The sequence below is a fragment of the Pelobates fuscus genome, chromosome 3 (genome assembly GCF_036172605.1).
Source record: "Pelobates fuscus isolate aPelFus1 chromosome 3, aPelFus1.pri, whole genome shotgun sequence".
In the NCBI taxonomy this organism is placed as follows: Eukaryota; Metazoa; Chordata; class Amphibia; order Anura; family Pelobatidae; genus Pelobates; species Pelobates fuscus.
This window is the reverse complement of record NC_086319.1, coordinates 352369547-352395481: the sequence shown is the minus strand read 5'-3', so window position 1 is coordinate 352395481 and position 25935 is coordinate 352369547. Positions and strand designations below refer to the sequence as shown.

Here is a 25935-nt window from a genome sequence, read left to right as displayed (position 1 = left end):
CTAAAGTCACCTGAATAAATGAGCATCCTTCCCCGAAAGAGTTCTGGCCCAGGTTAAACATTCCACCAACGATGAACAACAATGCTCATTTGGAGGAAAAGATACCTTTAAAAGTAAGAACTACGTGGTCTCTTTTACGTGAAAAAAGTGTAGAAATTAAAGATGAGCGAACCCGAACTGTAATGTTCGGGTTCGTACCGAACATTACGATTCTTGACCCGGAACCCGAACCTGGACATTTCAGTAACAGTTCGGGTTCGAGTTCGGTGTTCGGCGATTTAATGGTGCGTTTTGAAAAGCTGCAGGGCAGCCAATCAACAAGCGTTTGACTTGTGTGCCCTTAGAAGCCATCACAGCCATGCCTATTAATGGCATGGCTGTGATTGGCCAGTGCAGCATGTGACCCAGCCTCTATATAAGCTGGAGCCACATGAGCTCTTATTAGTGTAGGGAGAGGATGCTGCAGCTGTGAGGGAAAGATTAGGAAAGAATTCTGGTGTTGAATCTGCAAACTACAGCGATTATTTTTGTGGGTGCTATACTACATTTTTGTACCCTGTCCTGAGCCCAGTGCCACAGAGAAATAAGCAATCAGTCTGTTTGTTAGGTGGGCACTTGCAACTGCATGTGTGCCAGGCACATTACTTTAATCCTGTTCTGGTGCTGACGACAAAACACGAGTGGTTTGCACGCTGTGCAATCAGAGCCTGAAGCGAGGCATAAACGCTATAAACCTGAGCACAACCTGCATGACCAGGCATCTACATGCAAAGCACGAGCTGCAGTGGAGTAAGCACCTCAAAAACCAAGAAAGGTCTCAGGCTCCTCCTGCTTCCTCTTCTGCTGCTGTCTTGGCCTCTTCCTCCACCTCTGGAGTGACAGAGGCACCTGCCACCCAGCAAACAGAGGATGTAGAAGCAACGCCACCACGTCCGCCACCATCCCCAAGCATCTCCACACTGTTCCATGGAAACATTCAGCTGTCCATCTCCCAAACACTGGAGAGAAAGAGGAAGTACCCCCCTAACCACCCTTGATCTCTGGCCCTGGATGCCAGCATTTCAAAATTCCTTGCCTTTGAAATGCTGTCATTCAGTCTGGTGGAGACGGACAGTTTTAAAAACCTGATGGCGGTGACTGTCCCACAGTATGTGGTTCCCAGCCGCCACTACTCCAGGCGAGCCATCCCTTCCCTGCACAACCAATTGGCGGACAATATCAGGTGTGCACTGCGCAACGCCATCTGTGGCAAGGTCCACATAACCACAGGTTAAACTACCCAGATTTATCAGAGCTGCTGCAGAAAGTGCGGGCCGTCTGTGCGCACTTTAAGCGTTCTCACCCTGCTGCTGCTCGCCTGTCTGCGCTGCAGCGTAACTTCGGCCTTCCCGCTCACCACCTCATATGCGATGTGCCCACAAGGTGGAACTCCACCTTGCACATGCTGGAGAGACTGTGCGAGCAGCAGCAGGCGATAGTGGAGTTTCAGCTGCAGCACGCACGGGTCAATCGCTCTGCGGAACAGCACCACTTCACCACCAATGAGTGGGCCTCCATGCGAGACCTGTGTGCCATGTTGCACTGTTTCGAGTACTCCACCAACATGGCCAGTGCTGATGACGCCTTACTATCCCGCTTCTATGTCTCCTTGAAAAAACGCTTCGGGCGATGATGGAAGAGGATGTGGCACAGGAAGAAGAGGAGGAGGAAGAGGGGTCATTTCCACGGTTATCAGGTCAGTCATTCACAAGTGGCTTGGATTGTGGGTTCCTGCACCAGCATAGGCCAGGTACAGAATTGTCCAGTCAGGGCACAGTTCTGGAGGATGAGGAGGAGGAGGATGAGGAGGAACCGTGTTCACAGCAGGGTGGCACCCAACGCAGCTTGTGGGCGTTACTGGAGCGTGGCTGGGGGGATACGGAGGATACAGACGATACACCTCCCACAGAGGACAGCTTGGCCTTGCCTCTGAGCAGCCTGTCACACATGAGCGACTACATGCTGCAGTGCCTGCAACGACTGCCGAGTTGCCCACATTCTAACTTGTGCTGATTACTGGGTGGCCACCCTGCTGGATCCCTGTTACAAGGACAACGTGTCATCCTTAATTCCCTCACTGGAGCATGATCGGAAGATGCGCGTCTACAAGCGCACGCTGGTAGACACGCTGCTGAGGGCATTCCCAACTGACACCGGGGGCTCAGTGGAAGCACAAGGCGAAGGTGGAGGAAGAGGTCACCAATGCAGCTGGGGCACCGCCAGCACCTGAGAAGGCAGGGTTAGCATGGATGAAATGTGGAAAAGCTTTGTCAGCACGCCACAACAACCAGCACCACCAGGTGATATGGTCATTCATTGAGGGTGCTTGGTTTCAGTGGCACTTAGTTCATTTCCATTCACAACCCATCCGCTGTCCTGTTCAGCAGATTGGAGTAGGCTCTGTTCTGTTGGGAGGTACCATCACAACGCTGCCACCAGATGTAGCGGAGCTCTGATAGCAAGACTGGATATCTCCACTGAAGTTCTCTCTGAAGCTGAAGCTGGAGAAGAGCCTTCTAAGTGTTTATTGCCCAGTTCCCAAAACACCTAGCTGACACATAGTGCTGGTGAAAACTACAACTTTTATTGGAAATACACACATTTGTATACACAGACCACTAGCATGGGGTTTCCTGCAGAGATAGGAGAGTGGATTGCCATATCCACCACTCAATTTAATTATCTCCCAGACACAGAGCTGCACAACACAAAATATCTCCAAATCAGCAGTTTATCTATGTAAGTCCCCCATACATCATATATCCCCAGATAGTCCAAACTTGAGCGCCCAATCTGGGAAAATACCGCCCTCATCCATAGGTTGTAGAGAAAATGCCACTCAATTGATGTTTTGACTGGGCGTTGTTAAAGTTCAAGCCAAAAACAGTTCCACATGGCCAATCCTAAAGTAGCACTAGACATTCTGCCACTGGCATGCAAAAGGCGCCAAGTGGCTTGTGGTCAGGGCACCTAAAGGGAAAAATGGAACAGGACAATTTGTCTGGAATATTTAGGATGTAGGATTCCATATGGTATATGTGGTGGATACCACATGAGCCATACTAATACTCCCACAAAAGACTATATCACTCCCTGTTCCCCCTCCCCTCCATGTGTTTTAGCTAAGCAACCAACTCTACCAGGTATGCGAACCACTGCAGAGAGCCAGAGTATCCCAACACCTGCAGGACCTGCTAATGATTCCTCTGAAACTCCGGCTTAGCTGTGATCACCACCCCAGCCTGGTCATATTGCTTCCTGGTTTTCATCCTTTTCCCAACGGACCAGGAGAGTGTTTTTTGTAGGGGAGCTACAATTTATTAAGAGGAACAATTGCTACCTATGAGCCAGGGGGAGCCCCCTTGCCTCGACCCACCAGAGGCTCAGATAAATGACTGACATATTGTAACAAACGCCTGAAACTGATTTTGGCTAGAACTTGTGTAGCGGTCAGTCTGAACTTTATGCAGGTGGTGTTTCTTATCACATTTCTAGATAAAGCCTACAGGTAAATGCAATTGCCACATGGATTCATTATCTTCAGTTGACTTAGGAGGATTGATGGGTCAGATAATATACCTTGTTTTTAATTATATTACATTCATTCTAATATGTGGGTGCTGTTACTTCTTGCTCATCTCCTTTGTATTTAGATTGAGTGTATTCAAGTAGCTGATTATCCCATATAGCTTATATTCTGAGCAGAATTTTTGTGTTTGCCCTTCTGATGTATCCATTAGAGATTTTTTTTTTTTTTAATCATAAGTATTATGTAATTCATATAGGAACTAAAATTTAGTAGAAGCCAAGGTAATATGAATTACATATGTTTTGAAGCCATTAAGTAAATCTACAGTTGCATTTATGTGTTTGATCCGAGACTCAACAAACCACTACACATATCATTAAAGCACCACAATGTTCAGGGGGAAAATGTCATTATTAATCTCCCCAGGATTATGTGTCATCTGATGACTGGGTAAAGGGACTATAAACACTGAAAGGCTCTTCCCCCACATTCCAGGGAATTCCAGCGGAGATATCGTGTCGGGATACAGGAGCTCCGCTATAGTATATTTATGGCTCTGTTGATTATAGCATTCAATATATTGTGACCTGTGTGAACCTCAATTGTCTAAATTCTTAGACACTGTTGAAGACCAGAAAGTTGGACAGTTCTTCAATGATATTCTGTATGAAGTGAATAAGAGGCCAGTAGAATATAGATTCTGTATATAAGTCTTGGCAAGGTCGATTACGGCCATGCATGAGGCATACACCTAGCCTATCTTTTGAGTGAAGCTTGTATTGTTTTTTGTGTGCAAAGGGGGAGGTTTATTAACTCAAAGTCATATTAAACAGTCTCTTAAAAAAACTTTTAAGAATGCAAACAAACCTATTTTTTTCTAGGGATACTGTAAAAAATATATCACCAACCAACAGATTTGGTTAACAGAGTTTTGCCGAAACTGTATTCAGAACATTGTTTCCATTTGTAAAACGTCACCACTGGGTGGCCTTATCACCATGTCTATTCTAAAACATTAATCGTTACTTAATATGTTCTTAATATGAACACACTGTAATTGCGTACAACACAATGAGTAGGTTTCAATGCCTGCTAGGTAAATGAATACATTCCTTCTCTTATCTATAGTATTCTGCAACAGATGTTATATGTTAATTTCTTATCAAGGTGTGCGAGGAGTGGCAGAAGGTTACGTGCAGTGAGTTGGAATATATTGATCTGTCATCTCTACCCACCACACAGGGAAATAGCCATAGATGTCCATCAGTTGACTCACTTTGAAGACCACTCCCAGGTTATCTCCCACCCTTACTCGCTTTGTACTATAAAGGCACCCATGATTAAAAAAGAAAGAACACAGGCAAGAAGAAAGACCCATCCTGCCATTTTGGACATTATTTCTGAAAAGCAAGTTGGACATTAAGGCTATACCATGACATCTGTCATTGTGGTTATTGCAACAATTATGGGATGTGTCATCTTTACTGTGGACGTCACAAATGGTGAGTAAATAATAGCCTATTCTAGGAAGAACGATAATAAAATAATTTATATTCACCAGGCAGATGTAAAACCTGAAATAAAAACCTGCAAAAGTATCACTGCAAGAAAAGTTGTTTTTAAACCTGGTGGTAATATATATTGCACTTGAACATACAATTTTCTAACTTACAACAATAAGTACACTGCAAAAAACAAAATACCTATATGATTAAGACTCTTGGTATGAATTAGTATGTCTAGAAGGAAGTATGCAATCACGGACATTCCTCCAGTCGAGGTAGGGCTGTGGGTGGCCAGGGACCCTTATTTCATGTTAAATTACTTGAAAATAGTGTAACACTAGATGGAGGATCCGTTCCAGGGACTCCAGGCTCCAAATCCAATTCAATGCCAATCCAATTCAATGCGATTAAATGGCTATAGAGCCTACAGAAAGGGGGAGGTTAAGCAGGGGGAGGAAGGTTCCATTGTATACACCATTGTTGAGATAGACATTGGTTATTATGTAATTTTCTAAGGTATTACTGCAAAGTTGTCCTTGTAGCTTGTCTTACATTGAACCTTGATGGGGGATTGCTAAACTGGGGTCCCGGGTATCTGGGGAGGGGTGAGGTATAAGGGGGGAGGGAAGGGGGTTCTATGTACATGGGGGGGGGGAAGAGGTACAAAGTGTTTCCCAGTATCACATTTCAAACCGGTCGTGGTTGATTCCGTATTTGTGACCAATGTTTTAGCCAGGGTTCCCATATGTTTAGGTAACTATTGTATTTGCCTAATGTGGACCAATATAGTAATTCCATTTCTCTCATGTGCTCTACCCTTTCTATCCATTGGCTAACTGAGGGGGATACCGTTTGTTTCCAGTAAGTCGGTATAAGGTTGTTGGCTTCTCCCAGAAGCAGCCATAGCAGGCGCTGACTCTTCATGCATTGGAAAGATTGTGGCCAACCCAGGAGAACCTGGGATGGGGTTAAGGAGTGCGGCAACTTTAGGACCTCATTAATTTTGGATATTACGTCCGACAGATAGGATTTTATTTGTGGGCAAAACCACCACAGGTGTCCCATGTTGCCCACCTCACCCTTGCATCTCCAGCATTTATCGCTAACTGTTGGCCAATATAAATGGAGTAGGTTTGGGGTCCTATACCAGAGCGTAATGCGCTTATAGAAAGACTTGTGTCTCCATAGGCTAATGGAAGCGTGCAAGGGTTTTGTGAAGACATATGCCCAGTCCTGGTGTGTCATGTGTATGTGTAATTCCTTCATCCATTTTTGTTGGCATGTCAGGGTCTCTTGGGTTTTATCGGAAGTTTGGATGAGTTTGTAGATTTGTGATAGGATGCGTTTCTGTGGCTTCGTGGTTCTGCACAGTGTCTCAAAGGGGGTTAATCCCCTCGGTTTCCAGTGTGGCAGTACTTTTTGGGCGAGGGAGTGTCTCAGCTGCGTGTGTCTCATTGCTTCTATTAGTGAGTGGTGACCTCCTGGGTTTTGCAGGGGTCTAAGTGTAAGGGGTGTATCCTCCGTCATTAGGTCGCTAAGTTGCGGGTGTGGCTTCCCTGTTAGTTTTATGATAGTTTGTGCCCCCTTGCCCCCTAATATATCTGGGTTTTGGTTTAATGGATATAGAGGGGAAATGTCTGGCGACAAGTTCCATGTGGTTTTGTGTAGTCTCCATTTCTTAAGGATGTGGGGGATAAGGGGTTGGGTTGCGTTTGCTATTTGCTGTAGTTGGCATGTTTGCCAGGGGAGTGATGAGAGGGGGACTTGTGCGTAGCTTTGTTCTATGTCATACCACACTTTTTTGTGCGTTGCGTCTGTCCATTCCTTTATTCTGGTGAAAAGAACTGCTATATAGTAGTTGTACATATGGGGTAATCCCATACCTCCCTTCCTTTTGTCCCTTGTGAGTGTTTCATATGCCAATCGGGATTTTTTTATTTCCACAAATAAACGAGAGGAAGATTTTTTTTTAGTGTGTGGAAAAACGAGCGTCTGAGCTCAATGGGGAGCTGGTGAAAACTACAACTTTTATTGGAAATACACACGTTTGTATACACAGACCCCTAGCATGGGGTTTCCTGCAGAGATAGGAGAGTGGATTGCCATATCCACCACTCAATTTAATTATCTCCCAGACACAGAGCTGCACAACACAAAATATCTCCAAATCAGCAGTTTATCTATGTAAGTCCCCCATACATCATATATCCCCAGATAGTCCAAACTTGAGCGCCCAATCTGGGAAAATACCGCCCTCATCCATAGGTTGTAGAGAAAATGGGGAGCTCAATGGGGAGCGTTTGAAATATGTATAGGATTTTTGGTAGTATCATCATCTTAATTATGTTGACCCGTCCAAAAAGGGAGAAGTGTGGTTTGTCCTATTCTTTCAGTTGTGATTCAATTTTAGCCAACAGGGGGATATAGTTCAATCTGTAAAGGCTTGTGATGGTAGGTGTTATTTTGACACCTAAATATGTGAGGCTTGTGTTTGCCCATTTGTATGGGTAATTGTGGCTTATGTACTTATGTTGGGTCGGGTTTAAGTTTATTCCCATTAGTTCACACTTATCGGCGTTTATCTTGAAATTCGAGTATGTACTAAAATATTCTATTTCTTTTTGGAGATGTGGAAGGGAACGATCTGGGTGTGTGATGGTTATGAGCACGTCATCTGCGAAGGCAGAGATCTTCACCTCCTGTCCCCCTAAGCTAAAGCCTGATATGTTATTTGACCTGACGGCATTCAGGAATGGCTCCACTACCAGAACGAACAGGAGTGGTGACAAAGGGCACCCCTGTCTCGTACCGTTACCTATGGTAAAGGGGGGGGAGTTTTGCCCATTGACTCCAACTGTGGCCGACGGTCCCTTATACAGTGTCCTCACCCATCGTATGTAATTGGGACCCAGTCCTACAGTTTCAAGGGTGGTAAAGAGGAAGGTCCAGTCTACTTGGTTGAACGCCTTTTCGGCGTTGACCGAGAGAAGTATTGTTGGTTTTTTGGTGAGAGAGGCACCGTGTATTGTGTTGAGAACTCGGGTAGTATTGTCTCTTGCCTCTCTGCCGGGTATAAATCCTGCTTGGTCTGTATGGACCAAGTCAGGCAAGAGTGTCTTGAGGCGATTGGCAAGAATTTTTGCGAGGAGTTTAATGTCGAGGTTGATTAGGGAGATGGGCCTATAACTGCTGCATATGCTCTGGTCTTTGCCAGGTTTAGGCAGGATTGTGATCGATGCTTTCAGCATTGGGGGTGGTAGTTCTGGAGCGGTTAACAGGCTGTTGAGAACCTCTATGTAATGGGGGGTCAAGATGTGTTGGAAAGATTGGTAGTATCAGGCTGTCAGGCCATCGGGTCCCGGACTTTTACCTTTAGGAAGAGTTTTTATTGCATTTTGCAATTCCTCCAGTTGGATATGTGTGTCTAAGATGGTGGATTGGTGGGCATCTATAGTTTTCGGGATGTGGGAGGAGATATATGTTTTAATGTCGTGAATGGGGCATCTCGGTTGGTCTAGGTTATATAGGTTACGGCTATGTCCTCTGTTTTGTCTTTGTGTGTGCCATCACGTGCCTTTATGTGGGAAATGTATGTTTTTTGGTGTTTTTCTTTTAGGGCTCTAGCTAAGTATTTCCCACTCCTATTGCCGTGTGCATAATATGTCCCCTTTGTTAGGAGTACTGCTCTATGGGCCTTCATCATAAGCACATTGCGTAGATCAATTCTTAGTGCTGTTAGCATGTTGTACGCTTCTACTGAGGGGTCTGTTTTATGTATTGTTTCAGCCCTGGAAATCGCTTCTGTGAGCGATTTGACCTTCGCTAGGCGTTCTTTCTTTATGCGTGTTCCCCACTTAATCAGTATGCCCCGGATAATACCTTTGTGCGCCTCCCACACCCAGGTGTCCGCAGTTTCTTTATTCTTGTTTTCCAGAAAATATCTAGGGAGGGATTCATTGATGTCATCGGTTACTCTGGAGTCATCTAGTAGCGATTCGTTTATTTGCCACAAATTGACCGGTGTGCCCATTCCTGTAATAGATAGTGTAAGGAATACCGGGGCATGGTCCGACCAGGTGATATGGCCTATTGATGCCTCCTTCAGCAAATGTAGATGTCTATGTTCTAGGAAGAACATATCCAGTCTGGAATAGCTATGTGCAACCTGTGAGTACTAGCTATAATCTCTCTCTTGTGGGTGAGCTATTCTCCAGCAGTCCACTAATTGGTGGGCATGGAGTGATCTCCGGAACAAGGCCCTTTGGTGTTTCTGTGTGTTCCTACTGGCTGCAGAGCTATCTGTGGAGTGGTCTAGGACCATGTTCCAGTCCAAACCCAGAACTGTTATACCGTCAGCAAATTTGTGTAGTTTTCGAAGGCATGAATTAATAAAGGATACTTGCTTGGTATTTGGGGCATATATCGTTGCCAGCGTCAATAGGGTGTTGTTTAGCGTACCTTTAACGAATAAGTACCTTCCCAAGGGGTCAGTTTCAGTTGCACTCAGGGTAAAGACTATATGTGATGCTATGAGAATAGCTACTCCCCTTGCTTTGCCCCTTTGGTAGTTACTATAGAATGCTTGTCCTATCGTGTTTTTCCATAATTTTGGGTTTGGTTCCCTTTAAAGTGTGTTTCCTGCAAGAAAACAATATCAGCCCGTTGCCTGTCAATTTCCTGAGTTAGTACTGTGCGTTTCTCTGGAGTATTGAGTCCTCTAACATTAAGGGACATTATTTTAATATCAGCCATTAAGAAACAGGCAGATGTAGCGGTGTGTTACCTCTAGGGGGTGGTGTCTACACTTGTACCTTGTGGGGGTAAGGGAATGTGTGGGGGATCTTAAACTTGGAGTATTATGTACATTGAGCATGTAAGTAACATGCATCTGTCAGATGGTGTCTAGCATGCTAGCCTCAGTGTGAGTCCTGCTGGCTTTCTGTGGCACATCTCGGGGGTTACGGGGTCCTGGGTGTCCAGAACGTGTGGCCTGTAATCCGGACAGTAAACTCATGATCCCGAATGCGTATCTAATTATGGCATATTATAATAACTCGGAGTAGCTCCGAAGCTTGGGTTTCCGTCCTCTAATTTCCACGCAGCCGTGGCCCAACTCCCAAGGGGGTACAGGCGTCGGCTGCGGAGAAGGCAGCGGAAATATGCTAAACATTAAACAATATGTAAATTGCGACATATGATGTAAAATTATCAGGTATTAGAGAGAGCATCTAGGTGCTTCAAAAGGTAAGTATAAGCAATAAAGGATATATTAGGTCCCTCAAACAGGTCTGTTTGCTGTGCTTTTGGGAGTTGTCATAAGTTCATTGCCCGATGGGGTACGTCTTCCTCTCTTTCTTAGGGTTCTTTGCCATTTGGCTCCCTGGGATGGGCATGAAGTCTGTTCCCGTGGCAGCCCAGTCCAGTCCTCCACTGTGGTCTTCGGAAGTCCTAGGGCTTGCTGGAAAGCCGGGATGTCTGCGGGTGTGGAGATAGAGTATGTTTTCCCCTGTTGTGTGACCACTAGGGCGAAGGGGTATGCCCATCTGTATTTAATATTGTTGTCCAAAAGGGCTGTTGTTATGGGCCGAAGCGCTCTTCTCGCTATGTAGAATTTGTAGAATTTTTTTGTAGAATTGCTTCTTTGAGCGGGAAATTGTGTACTCTGCAGATAATATCCCTCGGTTTTTCTTGTGGTAGTGCTCGTGGTCTAATCACTCTATGAGCGCAGGTCAAATTTAATGACAGTGTCCAGAGGCCTGTCCAATATTTTGTTAAAGAGGCCTGTGAGGAGGAGGATAATAATATCTTCTGTTTCTCCCTCCATTGTTTCAGGGAGACCCCTTATTCTAAGGTTGTTTCTCCTTCCTCTATTGTCTAGATCTTCTAGTTTCCTTAGCAGGAATAGTATGGCCTCATTGTGGGTTTGTTGGAGGGATTGGATATTTGTAATATGCAAAGCTGTTGTCTCCCCCTCTTCTTCTAGAGTTTTGACTCTATGGCCTATATCGCTTACCTCCTCGTGGAGCGATTGTATTTTGTCCCCAAAACTCCTCTCTATTTTGGAGAACATCGATTCCAAATCTTGTTTAGATGGTGATTGTAATAGGAGAGATTGTAGATCACTGCCATCTAGAGAGATATCAGAGGCCGCAGGGCTAGATGGCGTGCGTTGAGCGGGCGACTTCTCCGTCGCCGACATCTTGGATACACGGTCTGTCTCCGATTTTTCTCCGAAGTACTTTCTAAGAGATGTTTTCGATGAGGTAAGTGAGGTGGCTGAGGTGGTGTTGGTCTGTGCTCTCGATGTCTTAGATGCCATGTCGCCTAAGCTGCCGGGATTGCTGTTTATGAGGCCAGTTCTTGACGGAGCTTGGCACTCATGCGGCCATTCACTCCGGCATCCAAGCCACGCCCCCTTGAATTCTATAAATTTGTAATATTTGAGTTGTGCAGTAAAAATTATCATAGACAGGCCATAGTCCGTTAATAAATGGACTTGTGTGTAGTCCATGCAATCGGTTTGGGAAAAAATATTCAAACAAAATCAAAATGACGTGGAAATGCACATATCTGTATATACAGAATATAAATATTATGTACATATTTTGCAATACACTGACGGGAACATTTCCCCACCATTTGGTTCACAGATCAAGTGAGAAGAAGTAACCAATGGAGGATAAAAAAAGAGGAGCAGTGTAAAACATTTTTTTTTAAATCAACATTTCTATATATTATATATTATATATTAAACATATAATATATAATATAAATATTTTTCCTGCTCCTGTTTTTGTTTCCCCTCTGTTAGTCACTTTATGTGTGAACTAAGTTAACATAGTTGAACATTTCCCATTTCTCAATTTTCATAGGTGCTTCAGTACGAATGTCCTGTCCACCTGGCTGGTTCTTTTATAGATCCCATTGCTATGCTGTGAGTAAGAACCCTGCTTCTTGGGCTGATGCAGAGGTGAGCCATTGTTTTCCAATTGCTAATGATTGCCAAATAAATAATCTATCACAGTGGTTCCCAAACCAGTCCTCGTGGAACCCCTACCAGTCCAGGATTTAGGTATTTTTTTTTATTTTTTTCTAAAAACACCTTAGATACAACTGGGTAATTCCTGAATCCTGGACTGGTAGGGGTTCCACAAGGACTGCGTTGAGAATCACTGATTATCACATATGTGTCTTTCCCATGCTGCAGAAGTTCTCTTGATCCCCTTGTCCTCTAGGTTTATAGAACTCGCGCGTACACGCATGTTACTATCAATTCCAACTCCCTTTTTAACCCTCTTCAATCTGGCTTATACTCTCTTTACTCTGCTGAAACAGCCTTTACTGAAGTGATCAATGATTTGCACACTGATAACTCCAAAGTTCACTATTCCTCCTTAATGTTCCTTGATCTCTCTGTTGTCTTTAACATTGTCGATATTTTCTAACCTTCCGCAACCTTAGTCTTCATGATTTTCTCCTTTCTAATTCTCATTAACAGGACTTCTCAAAGGCTATTCCTTTTTAAATTGAATGCTCTATCCCATTCTTTTGGACCTACTCCCAGCTTCCATTCTTTTAAGAAGTCACTAAACACATTTTGTTAAAACGTACCATCTTCCTGGGTAATTAATTACATTATAACAACCTCCCATCGCACACACTGCTCTACTCCAGTGAGGATTCCCATTCACAATTGCAGAGAGGATCTGATTAATTCCTCTATGTGTTGCAATGCGTAAAATGAGGATTGTCCCTCATCACCTGTAGTCACCACATGGTTTGCACTAGTAGATATCTGAAGTTCCACTAGGACTCCTGATAGGTCAGAGCCTGTTTGGTTCTGGCAACCTCATGTCCATGCATGGCACATGTGCTTTAGGTTACTGACCACTGTTGTAGGATGTTTGATTCTGTATCTATATATAGTGTCAAATAGTATTAGATTTATATTGAAATTCAGATACTGGAAAGGGTTAATCTATACTGACCTTAAAAAGTGTACTGTGTAACAATCATAATAAAAGCACATTTATGTATAATATAAATACTCATTGTTTAGATTATTATAGTGTTTTCCAAAGGATGAGCACTTTTCTCTGCCTTGTTTCCTTCTTACAGTATGACTGTGTCAGTTATGGGCACGGGGCGCACTTGGCTTCTATCATGGATGATTCAGAAGCTGCGATCATTGCGAGTCATGTTTCAGCCAATCAAGATGCAGAAGGCGTATGGATTGGACTTCATGATCCTGAGAAGGTGAGTGAAAGAAATCCTAATCAAGTTACCAAAGGAATAAAGGAAGTACCCTATTATGTCCTGAGTCACCATCTATTTTTATTTGAACATTTAAGGGACACTATGAACTTACAGCATTACCACATGGATGCATTTTTGCACAATTAAATGCTGTTTTTTGGTTCATCTTGTAAGGGAAGCTCACGTACGGTGCCATGCTTTCTTGTCAGCTGACTGCACAGCTGTAGTGATGTACTGAACTGTTCGCTGGAGAATAGTTCCAGGCGAACATAGCGTGTTCGCGTTCGTCACGGTGGGCGAACACATGCGCGGTTCGATCCGTGCCCTATTCGTCATCATTGAGTAAACTTTGACCCTGTGCCTCACGGTCAGCAGACACATTCCAGCAAATTAGCAGCCAGACCCTCCCACCTCCCTCTCAGCATCCATTTTAGATTCATTCTGAAGCTGCATTCTTAGATAGAGGAGGGAAAGTGTAGCTGCTGCTCATTTGATAGGGAAATTGATAGCTAGGCTAGGGTATTCAGTGTCCACTACAGTCCTGAAGGACTCATCTGATCTCTGCTGTAAGGACAGCACCCCAAAAAGCCCTGTTTAGGGCTAGAACATCAGTCTCCTTTTTTTTTTCTGTGTAATGTAATTGCAGTTGCCTGCCTGCCAGCTTCTGTGTCAGGCTCACAGTGGATACTGTGCCCACTTACCCAGTGCCACCACTCATATCTGGTGTCACAATAGCTTGCATTTAAATATTTTTTTTCACTGTAATAGATTGAATAGCAGTTAGTTGTCTGCAAGCGTCTGGGTGTCAGGCCTTCAGCGTGTACTCTGCCAACTTCTGCCAGTCCACTTTGCCACTCATATTTGGTGTCACAATAGCGTGCCTTTAAAAAGAAAAAAAGGTTTTCACTGTAAGCTAATAGCAGTCAGTGTCCTTCAAGCGGGTGTCAGGCCTTCAACGTGTACTCTGCCAACCTCTGCAAGTCCACTTTGCCACTCATATCTGGTGTCACAATAGCGTGCCTTTAAAAAGAAAAAAAGTTTTTCACTGTAAGCTAATAGCAGTCAGTGTCCTTTAAGCGGGTGTGTCAGGCCTTAAGCGTGTACTCTGCCAACCTCTGCCAGTGTACTTTGCCACTCATATCTGGTGTCACAATAGCGTGCCTTTAAAAAGAAAAAACGTTTTCACTGTAAGCTAATAGCAGTCAGTGTCCTTCAAGCGGGTGTGTCAGGCCTTCAGCGTGTACTCTGCCAACCTCTGCCAGTGCACATTGCCACTCATATCTGGTCTCACAGTAACTTGCATGCATAGTACCACTAATCCAAAAAAATGACAGGCAGAGGCAGGCCACTCCGCAGGGGCCGTCGTGGTCGTGGTGCTGTGATTCCTCTCAAGATACCACTCACCCGCCTGCCGCCACCACCAACACTAGCACCACAGCCGCTTCACTTTATCTGTCAGAGGAGTTATTTACACATCTGTTTGAAGAAATTAGTGATGCGCAACCATTATTGCCAAAGGATGTAGATAACAGGGATATGTCTCAGTCAGGCAGCATTACACACATGGAAGTACGGTGTGATGATGATGATGTTGTACCCGCTGCTGCTTCCTTTGCTGAGTTGTCAGATACAAGTGAAGCGGTTGATGATGACGATGCGTCCATGGATGTCACGTGGGTGCCCGCTCGGCAAGAAGAAGAACAGGGCGAAAGTTCAGATGGGGAGACAGAGGAGGACGTGACGAGTTGGAAGCAGGGGGAGGTCGTCGCAAGGAGCTAGTGGCACAGTCAGACAGCATGCATCGGCACCCGGGGTCAGCCCGACAGCACGCCAATCAACGCATGCTGTGTCCACCACCAGAATGCCGTCATTGTAGAGCTCAGCAGTGTGGCATTTTTTTTGTGTGTCTGCCTCTGACAACAGCAATGCCATTTGCAACCTGTGCCAAAAGAAACTGAGTCGTGGGAAGTCCAACACCCACCTAGGTACAACTGCTTTGCGTAGGCACATGATCGCACATCACAAACACCTATGGGATCAACACATGAGTACAAGCAGCACACAAACTCAAAGCCGCCATCCTCCTCCTGGTCCAGCATCTTCAGCCACGTCAACCACTGCTGTCCTCCTTGCCCCCTCTCAACCATCCGCCACTCCGTCTCTCGCCTTGAGCAGTTCCCGCTCATCTGCCCACAGTCAGGTGTCTGTCAAGGACAGCACACCCTCCCACCTACTGGACAGCATCCATTTTAGATTAATTCGGAAGCTGCAACCATTTTTTATTTTTTTTTCAATTTATAATTTTTTTTTTTTAGTGCATATAAATGTTACAAGTAGATACTACCCCAGACACTCTGTGTTACTGCAGATACTCCCTCCAGACACCCTGTGTTACTGCAGATACTCCCCCCAGACACTCTGTGTTACTGCAGATACTCCCTCCAGACACTGACACAGAGCAGAATAGGGACTGTTCCCCCTACATAGGGTCACTTGGCAGATATGGATTGACACCTATCCTAAGGATCCCTGATAAACACTGACACGGAGCCCTCCATGGGTGAAGATGGATTAATTTTTTTTTGTGCTCGGGTTTTTTATTTTATTTTTAAGTTCGACGGGTATGATGGCTTTTTATTTGGCCTTTTTTGGGGCTAAAAAAATGAAGATTTTAGAAGAAGAAGACGTTGAATAGTAAGTTGAATTTTACTTTACAGGGTAGTAATTTTATTCCCCCTTCACTATTTTTTAGGGTGAGGGGGGTAGGTAGGGGCTTTTTTATTTGGTTGTGTGACTAGGGGCTTGGGGACACACACTGCATACACACTATACACACACTGCACACACTATACACACACTACACACAATATACACACACTATACACACAATATACACACACAGTACACACTATGCACACACACACTACACACACTGCATACACACACTACACACACTGCATACACACTGCACACACTATACACACTGCACACTCTATACACACACTATACACACACTGCATACACTATACACACTCTACACACACTGCATACACACTGCACACACTGCACTAACTATACACACACTGCACACACTATACACACACTGCATACACACTATACACACACTGCATACACACTATACACACACTGCATACACACTATACACACACTGCACACACTATACACACTATACACACACACTACACACACTACACACACACTGTACACACTATGCACACACTGCATACACTATGCACACACTATACACACACTATACACACACACTACATACACACTGCACACATTATACACACACTACACACACTATACACACAATATACACACACTGTACACACTATGCACACACTGCATACACTATGCACACACTATACACACACACTACACACACTGCATACACACACTATACACACTCTATACACACACTGCACACACTATACACACTATACACACACACTATACACACTCACTATACACACTCACTATACACACACTGTACACACTCACTATACACACAATATACACACACTTTACACACTATACACACACTGCATCAACATACATTTCAACAAAATTGCAGCTGTTTTTTACATTTCAAAGTTGGGGAGGGGGTGCCAAATAAAGGATCCGCCCCGGGTGCCAAATGCTCCAGGTACGCCCCTGTATAGAGGGGAGCCATATTTACTCTGTATATAGAGGGAGCCATGTTTACTCTGTATATAGAGGACTGTTTGCGGTGCGTTAAACGGGGAGTTTGGTCTGTCACTGTGAAGTGTTACAAGTAGATACTACCCCAGACACTCTGTGTTACTGCAGATACTCCCTCCAGACACCCTGTGTTACTGCAGATACTCCCCCCAGACACTCTGTGTTACTGCAGATACTCCCTCCAGACACTGACATAGAGCAGAATAGGGACTGTTCCCCCTACATAGGGTCACTTGGCAGATATGGATTGACACCTATCCTAAGGATCCCTGATAAACACTGACACGGAGCCCTCCATGGGTGAAGATGGATTAATTTTTTTTTGTGCTCGGGTTTTTTATTTTATTTTTAAGTTCGACGGGTATGATGGCTTTTTATTTGGCCTTTTTTGGGGCTAAAAAAATGAAGATTTTAGAAGAAGAAGACGTTGAATAGTAAGTTGAATTTTACTTTACAGGGTAGTAATTTTATTCCCCCTTCACTATTTTTTAGGGTGAGGGGGGTAGGTAGGGGCTTTTTTATTTGGTTGTGTGACTAGGGGCTTGGGGACACACACTGCATACACACTATACACACACTGCACACACTATACACACACTACACACAATATACACACACTATACACACAATATACACACACAGTACACACTATGCACACACACACTACACACACTGCATACACACACTACACACACTGCATACACACTGCACACACTATACACACTGCACACACACACTACACACACTGCATACACACACTACACACACTATACACACACTGCATACACTATACACACTCTACACACACTGCATACACACTGCACACACTGCACTAACTATACACACACTGCACACACTATACACACACTGCATACACACTATACACACACTGCATACACACTATACACACACTGCATACACACTATACACACACTGCACACACTATACACACTATACACACACACTACACACACTACACACACACTGTACACACTATGCACACACTGCATACACTATGCACACACTATACACACACTATACACACACACTACATACACACTGCACACATTATACACACACTACACACACTATACACACAATATACACACACTGTACACACTATGCACACACTGCATACACTATGCACACACTATACACACACACTACACACACTGCATACACACACTATACACACTCTATACACACACTGCACACACTATACACACTATACACACACACTATACACACTCACTATACACACTCACTATACACACACTGTACACACTCACTATACACACAATATACACACACTTTACACACTATACACACACTGCATCAACATACATTTCAACAAAATTGCAGCTGTTTTTTACATTTCAAAGTTGGGGAGGGGGTGCCAAATAAAGGATCCGCCCCGGGTGCCAAATGCTCCAGGTACGCCCCTGTATAGAGGGGAGCCATATTTACTCTGTATATAGAGGGAGCCATGTTTACTCTGTATATAGAGGACTGTTTGCGGTGCGTTAAACGGGGAGTTTGGTCTGTCACTGTGAAGCGGGCGTAACCCTTACACTACCGGATCGATACAACATCATACCTGATGTTTTAAAGCACGTTATTCCAAACAATTTAGGAATGTTAGGTGATTTATGCCCTTTATGGATTAAAACCAGACTCTGCATCAACTATGTAATTTTCCATGGGAGTTTTGCCATGGATCCCCCTCCGGCATGCCACAGTCCAGGTGTTAGTCCCCTTGAAACAACTTTTCCATCACTATTGTGGCCAGAAAGAGTCCCTGTGTGTTTTAAAATTCGCCTGTCCATTGAAGTGTATGGCAGTTCGCACGGTTCGCCCGTTCGCGAACATTTGGCGGCAACGCTGGAAGAGGATTGTGAGGAAGAGGAGTCAGAGGAGGAATGTGGCTTTGAGGAGGAGGAGGAAGACCAACCACAACAGGCATCCCAGGGTGCTCGTTGTCACCTATCTGGTACCCGTGGTGTTGTACGTGGCTGGGGGGAAGAACATACCTTCATTGAGATCACTGAGGAGGAGGAAAAGGAAATGAGTAGCTTGGCATCCAACCTTGTGCAAATGGAGTCTTTCATGCTGTCGTGACTGTTGAGGGACCCTCGTATAAAAAGGCTGAAGAAGAACGACCTGTACTGGGTGTCCACGCTACTAGACCCCCGGTATCAGCAGAAAGTGGCTGAAATGTTACCAAATTACAACAAGTCAGAAAGGATGCAGCATTTGCTAAATAAATTAAAAAGTATGCTTTACACAGCCTATAAGGGTGATGTCACAGCATAACGGGAATCTAACAGGGGAAGAGGTGAAAGTCATCCTCCTCCTCCCACAACCACGACGCAAGGACAGGATGCTTTAACCCCTTAAGGACACATGACGTGTGTGACACGTCATGATTCCATTTTATTCCAGAAGTTTGGTCCTTAAGGGGTTAAAGACGTGTTGTTGATGGAGGACATGCAGAGCTTTTTAAGTCCTACGCATCGCCACAGCCCTTCGGGATCCACCCTCAGAGAACGACTCGACCGACAGGTAGCAGACTACCTCGCCTTAACTGCAGATATCGACACTCTGAGGAGCGATGAACCCCTTGACTACTGGGTGTGCAGGCTTGACCTGTGGCCTGAGCTATCCCAATTTGCGATAGAACTTCTGGCCTGCCCCGCTTCAAGTGTCCTGTCAGAAAGGACCTTCAGTGCAGCAGGAGATATTGTCACTGAGAAGAGAAGTCGCCTAGGTCAAAAAAGTCTAGATTACCTCACCTTTATTAAGATGAATGAGGGATGGATCCTGAAGGGACTGACAGTGGGCGATACATTTGACTAAAAAAGGCCTGATGAGATGAGCTGCCTTGGGCTAAAAATGGTCCACACGCCGCTGTATTTTAGCTCTGAATGCCGGTTGACTTGCGTGACTTATCCGCCACCAACTAGGGTTCAAGCCGCAATGTTTTAGGGCACTTTCTGCCTGGGAAACAAACATCAATTTTTCTGGCCGATGCTACAGCAGCGGCTGCAACAATACCTAATTTTTCAGTCATGTGTACATGCCTTATTTTTCGGGCCTCTGGTGCTGCACTGTGGCTTCAAAAACCAAACCAAAAAAAGGCACATAACAGGGATTAAACTGATAGGAATAGTACTACTTAACGCACCACTCCTATCTGGTGGCACATTAGATTGCATGCGCAGTGCCCCAAATTTGAAGTAGGAGGACCGACCAAGCATCTTTTTCCATCTCCCGGTTCCTAAAATCTATGCAATATACACGTCCCCTGATAGGGCGCCAGCTCGTTATTCTCTTTTTCACTTCACTAGGGACCCTTTACTGCACTATGGGCACTTAGACCCACTCTTTGTCTTGCACAGTTTTATTCCTAGACAGCATCTGAGAAAGGGTGGCTTTGTGTCTGTGATACATTTAACTTTATATCACCTTATTGACACTTTATCACTCCGGTCTCCATACTCTCTGCCTATACCCATCTATTTAGAGGGAATTTCCTTGCCCCTGCCAATATTATATAATAGGTAATAGTATTACCATTATTACACAATTAGCCACTATAGGGGAATGAGAATAGTATCCCTTTGTTATTTATAAATGAAACAATAAAGACTTTTGTCCATTACTCAATTTACTTTAACAAAGGGTACTAACCACGGTATTAGGAAGCATTACTCTGCTTTCCCTTTCTCCCTCTATTATACACCTATGCTCACTAGGATTTGTAGGTATCACTTTATTATAGTTGTCTAACCTTTTCCTATGCCAGTTTTAGATCTCCTTCTTGGGAGATTTTTTCTTTTTTCAGTTTATTAGTATACTTTCAGGGACCCTTGGTGTTGTACGTGGCTGGGTGGAGGAAGAGACCTTCAATGACATCAGTGAGGACAAGGAAAGGACATGTCTAGCTTGGTATCCAACCTTGTGCAAATGGGGAGTTTGCGGTTGTGCAAATGGGGAGTTTGCGGTTGTGCAAATGGACTGTTTGCGGTTGTTTGCGGTGCGTTAAACGGGGAGTTTGGTCTGTCACTGTGAAGCGGGCATAACCCTTACACTACCTGATCGATACAACATCATACAGTAGGTCCCCCCTCATTATTTTTATGGCCCCCACCCACCGCTCACGGGTGGGGGCCGGGGGGGAGGACAGTAGGTCCCCCCCCCTTATCCTTATTTACTGAATATTCCCCTGTATAACAATGTTAGGCATTTAGTGAATATTCCCTATTCTGCTCTGTGTCAGTGTGTATCAGGGTCTCTGAGGACAGGTGTCAATCCATATCTGCCAAGTGACCCTATGTAGGGGGAACAGTCCCTATTCTGCTCTGTGTCAGTGTGTATCAGGGTCCCTGAGGACAGGTGTCAATCCATATCTGCCAAGTGACCCTATGTAGGGGGAACAGTCCCTATTCTGCTCTGTGTCAGTGTGTATCAGGGTCCCTGAGGACAGGTGTCAATCCATATCTGGCAAGTGACCCTATGTAGGGGGAACAGTCCCTATTCTGCTCTGTGTCAGTGTGTATCAGGGTCTCTGAGGACAGGTGTCAATCCATATCTGCCAAGTGACCCTATGTAGGGGGAACAGTTCCTATTCTGCTCTGTGTCAGTGTGTATCAGGGATCCTTAGGATAGGTGTCAATCCATATCTGCCAAGTGACCCTGTGTAGGGGGAACAGTCCCTATTCTGCTCTGTGTCAGTGTGTATCAGGGATCCTTAGGATAGGTGTCAATCCATATCTGCCAAGTGACCCTATGTAGGGGAAACAGTCCCTATTCTGCTCTGTGTCAGTGTGTATCAGGGTCTCTGAGGACAGGTGTCAATCCATATGTCAAGGTGTCAATATGTCATATGTCAGGTGTCAATCCATATCCGTTGTGATTTAGGAATGTTAGGTTATTTATGCCCTTTATGGATTAAAACCAGACTCTGCATCAACTGTGTAATTTTCCATGGGAGTTTTGCCATAGATCCCCCTCCGGCATGCCACGGTCCAGGTGTTAGTCCCCTTGAAACAGCTTTTCCATCACTATTGTGGCCAGAAAAAGTCCCTGTGGGTTTTAAAATTTGCCTGCCCATTAAAGTCAATGGCGGTTCGCCCGGTTCACCGGTTTGCGAACATTTGCGGAAGTTCGCGTTCGCCATTCGCGAACCGAAAATTTTTGTGTTCAAGACATCACTACACAGCTGTAGTTGATGACGTATTTGAAATATTCATACTGCAATGGGTATCATTTTTGACTGACACCAACGTACATGCGTGTACTTATACCAGAAGATGTATCCAGGGTAACCTAAACACATTGAAAACATTTACAGCAACGTGTGGATCTGTTAGTAATTCTGCTAATTTCAACACAAGAATGAAAATACTGCTGGTTTATATTTTCTGTTCAGGAATGAAAATAATCCTGGCCTAACTTTAGCTATACAATATTCAATTAAATCTTTTGAACATTTGCCCAACATTGACCAAAATCTCTTACATAGCATGGGGACCTATATCATGCTCAAATAAAACTTTAGCAAACAGGCCATTTCTTTATCAAATCATCATCAGTGAAGAGGCAGCAGAGGCTGGGAACAATTTATAATTTTTGTTGCCATTTTTGTAATGTATTTTTTTTTTCATTTTTAGTGTTTTTGAACGAAATTACTCGTTGACAGCCCACCAAATCTATCTGTAGATAATTTTGTACTGTACATTTTTAGTAGGAAACAACAATATAGATGTTGACTCCAAGGTCCACAGTTCAGCAGTCTAAGAACAATGTAGTTGCTTGTGTCGGTCATTAATTTGGTTATAACCTTGCAGGCACTCAGCAAAAAGTCCTCTAAAAACATTGTTGTCAATGGGCAAATGCCCCTTCATCACCTGCCAGCCCTCTACTGATTCAAAATGAGCTAAGTTCATTTCCTGATATTTAAAAAAAAAAAAAAAAGTAGTAGAGCCAAATATCTAGAATTTGCAGATTTTATCATATTTTCTTGGACATATATCACTACACATTGGTGATATATATAGAAAAAAATTGTCAGCCTTTCAGATATCTGAATGTTTTAAAAAAATTTTTTTTATCAAAGTACAGATGCCACATAACAGAGTTTGGCTGAATGCAATGGGGACGGGATCATATTTTATTGTTCTTCTCTCGGCAGAATGGTCGCTGGAAGTGGACAGATGGTTCTATGTTCAATTACGCTGCCTGGAAAACGGGCGTGCCAGACAATGCCAAAGGAAAAGAGTTCTGTGTTGTTCTTGTTACTGGTTCCAGTAAGTGAGAATCATAAATTATACTCCACATTCCAAATGCAAGATTCTACATCAGGGGTGCCCAAAAGGTAGATCCCTAGATATTATAAAACTACAGCTTCCATGATGCTTTGTTATTCTAAAGGCATGCAAAGCATTATGGGAGTTGTAGATTTACATCACCTGGGGATCTACCTTTGGGATATGACTTCCCAACACCATAATTCATAATAACACCCTTACAACTGCATGTAGACACAACAAATACATAGTCTCTGATTGAGTTAAAACATCAGCAAGACATACCTATATTTTATAACTTACAGTTACCCTGTGTGCATGCATGGCAAAAATGAACGGCAGTGGACAATTTAAAATCTAAACATATCCCAATTAATCAAAATTGAGGCACAGCACACACATAAAAATGCCAGTTTTAAATATGGGGATTTGGTTACACCATAAGGCCATATTTTGTTAAACCCACCAATATGTCACAGTATATCAATATCGGGAACCTCATCTCTTTTCTCTCATTGCACATGTGGAGAGGCAGAAACAAGGTTTCTATTCCTGTTCCCCCAATGCATACTGTGCTATGGCTGTGCCCTGACTTAAGTGCATTGTAATGCCAATTAGTGAATTGTTCATGGCCATTTAAAAGTAAGCAGTGCATCATAAATAAATAAAAATGTTCATCACAAGTTATAGGTGGATTTTAATGTTTTATTCAAAGATTTAAAATTCAGAAAAGTTATCAGGCAGTGATCAAATTTGTTTTGTTTTCTTGTTTTGTCTATAGACAATCTATGCATTTATTGGCTGGAAAAGGTTGGGGAAATATTACATTTCAGACGGTTCTTGAGATATTGCACTTTTTCATAAACCATCTGTACTTCAAATGGATTTTCTACTTATATTCTCCATGCTCAACAGTGAAAAGATTAAAAAACATAAAATTGTGGCATGCTCTCAGATTCATGAAAACATATTAATGAATATGTACTACCCATGTATAAGCATTTAATGCTCTTAATGCTGCTTCAACTGTCAGATTCATGAAAACATATTAATGAGTATGTACTACCCATGTATAAGCATTTAATGCTCTTAATGCTGCTTCAGCTGTCACTTTGAATTATATCACAGCTACATTAATCCACTTTGATCAGCGATGCATGATATGGTAGTTTGTGCATAGGAGTGCTTACATTCCCTCATTATGTAGCCTAGTATTCCTTAACTTAAAGGGACCGCATCCCTTTCAGACATCTGTCTCATATAATAGCTTTAGCTTTGAATGAGACAGTTGCCTCACTCTGCCAGCTGAAAAAAGCAGGAGAGTATAATTTATTTATTTTTCATATTCAACTGCTTGTTCACAATATCTCCAAGGGGGGCACTGATCTATCCAAGCAATGTACTATCCCTAGGAATGCTGGAAAAGTGGCAATGGGAGAAGAGAGGGAGTCTAATCAGTGTGATCATGTAGAGCAGGCTCCCTTGATGAGTTTCTCTCTACTGCTGCTGCGCAATGATGCCCTGTTTCTGTCAACTAGTCTGAAACTGAGAAGGGTGGTTAAGAGTGGGAGTAGAGCTGAAGAAACTCCACTAGCTGTGAGGTGTGCCCAACAATGCTAACTGACCAAGTTTAGAAACATTTATTATATAGTTTTCAAAGTTTGTCTTGCTTTATTTTGACTGGTTTGTTTGTTTAAAAGTGTTTGCTTGCTGGTTTAAAAAAAATAATCAGGTGATGCATGTCCCTTTAAACACAACTCTTTATTCCTGTGTTCTCTTTCAGAGTATAAGAAATGGAATGATGTTGGATGCGGTCCAGTTCGTAACTATGTCTGTAAATTCAAGCCCTGATTCTCCTCCACAATTTTCTTCTTACACAAAGTTTTATCGTTCACTTGCAGTAAACTAAATTTATAATATATATATATAAAATCACATATGCCTGTGTAATCACTACTTTCCAAGCCTGTGTATTTTTGTAGTAGGTGATCATTGAGGGATTTAGGAAGGATATCCACAGCTTTTTAAAAAATAAAGAGCTAGATAGAAGATAGATTGAAGAGGTGGGAGTTTTAATAAATGTAGATAGAAGAGGATGGAGTTAGGTTGAAGGATGAATGACGAGAAAGGAGGTATATAGAAGATAGATTGAAGAGGAGGGAGGTATATAGAAGATAGATTGAAGAGGAGGGAGGTATATAGAATATAGATTGAAGAGGAGGGAGGTACCGTATATGGAAGGCAGATTGAATAGAAGGTAGGTAAATAAAAGGAAACTTGCAGAGTGGGGAGGCAAATTAAAGGCAGATGAAAGAGAAGGGTAATAGATCAAAAGGTGTATCAGAGTTAGATTGTAGTTAGGAAAAATGTACAGGCGAAAAAGGAATTGGGGTGATAGTAGATGGAAAAGGGATGTAAAAATCTCAGTGGATCAGGATAAAGCTCTGAAAGAACACCCACCAAAGACTTAGAGCACATGGGAATCAGATAGGGTTCCAAGTAAGACAAGAAAGAATGGATTTGTACTAGTAACAGTATGATATGGATTAATTAGAGGGAATTCAATAAGGAA

At 43.5% G+C, this 25935-nt stretch overlaps 1 protein-coding gene across 1 annotated transcript; it reads left to right on the top strand.

The window, feature by feature from the left end:
* Positions 1-4824: 4824 nt before the first annotated feature.
* LOC134601256 (regenerating islet-derived protein 4-like) lies at positions 4825-25547 on the top strand. The gene is made up of 5 exons (XM_063445723.1): positions 4825-5070; positions 11946-12043; positions 13192-13329; positions 23249-23363; positions 25147-25547. Exons 1-5 carry the CDS (start codon positions 5001-5003, stop codon positions 25212-25214), a joined length of 489 nt encoding a protein of 162 aa, XP_063301793.1. The 5' UTR covers positions 4825-5000; the 3' UTR covers positions 25215-25547.
* Positions 25548-25935: the final 388 nt, after the last annotated feature.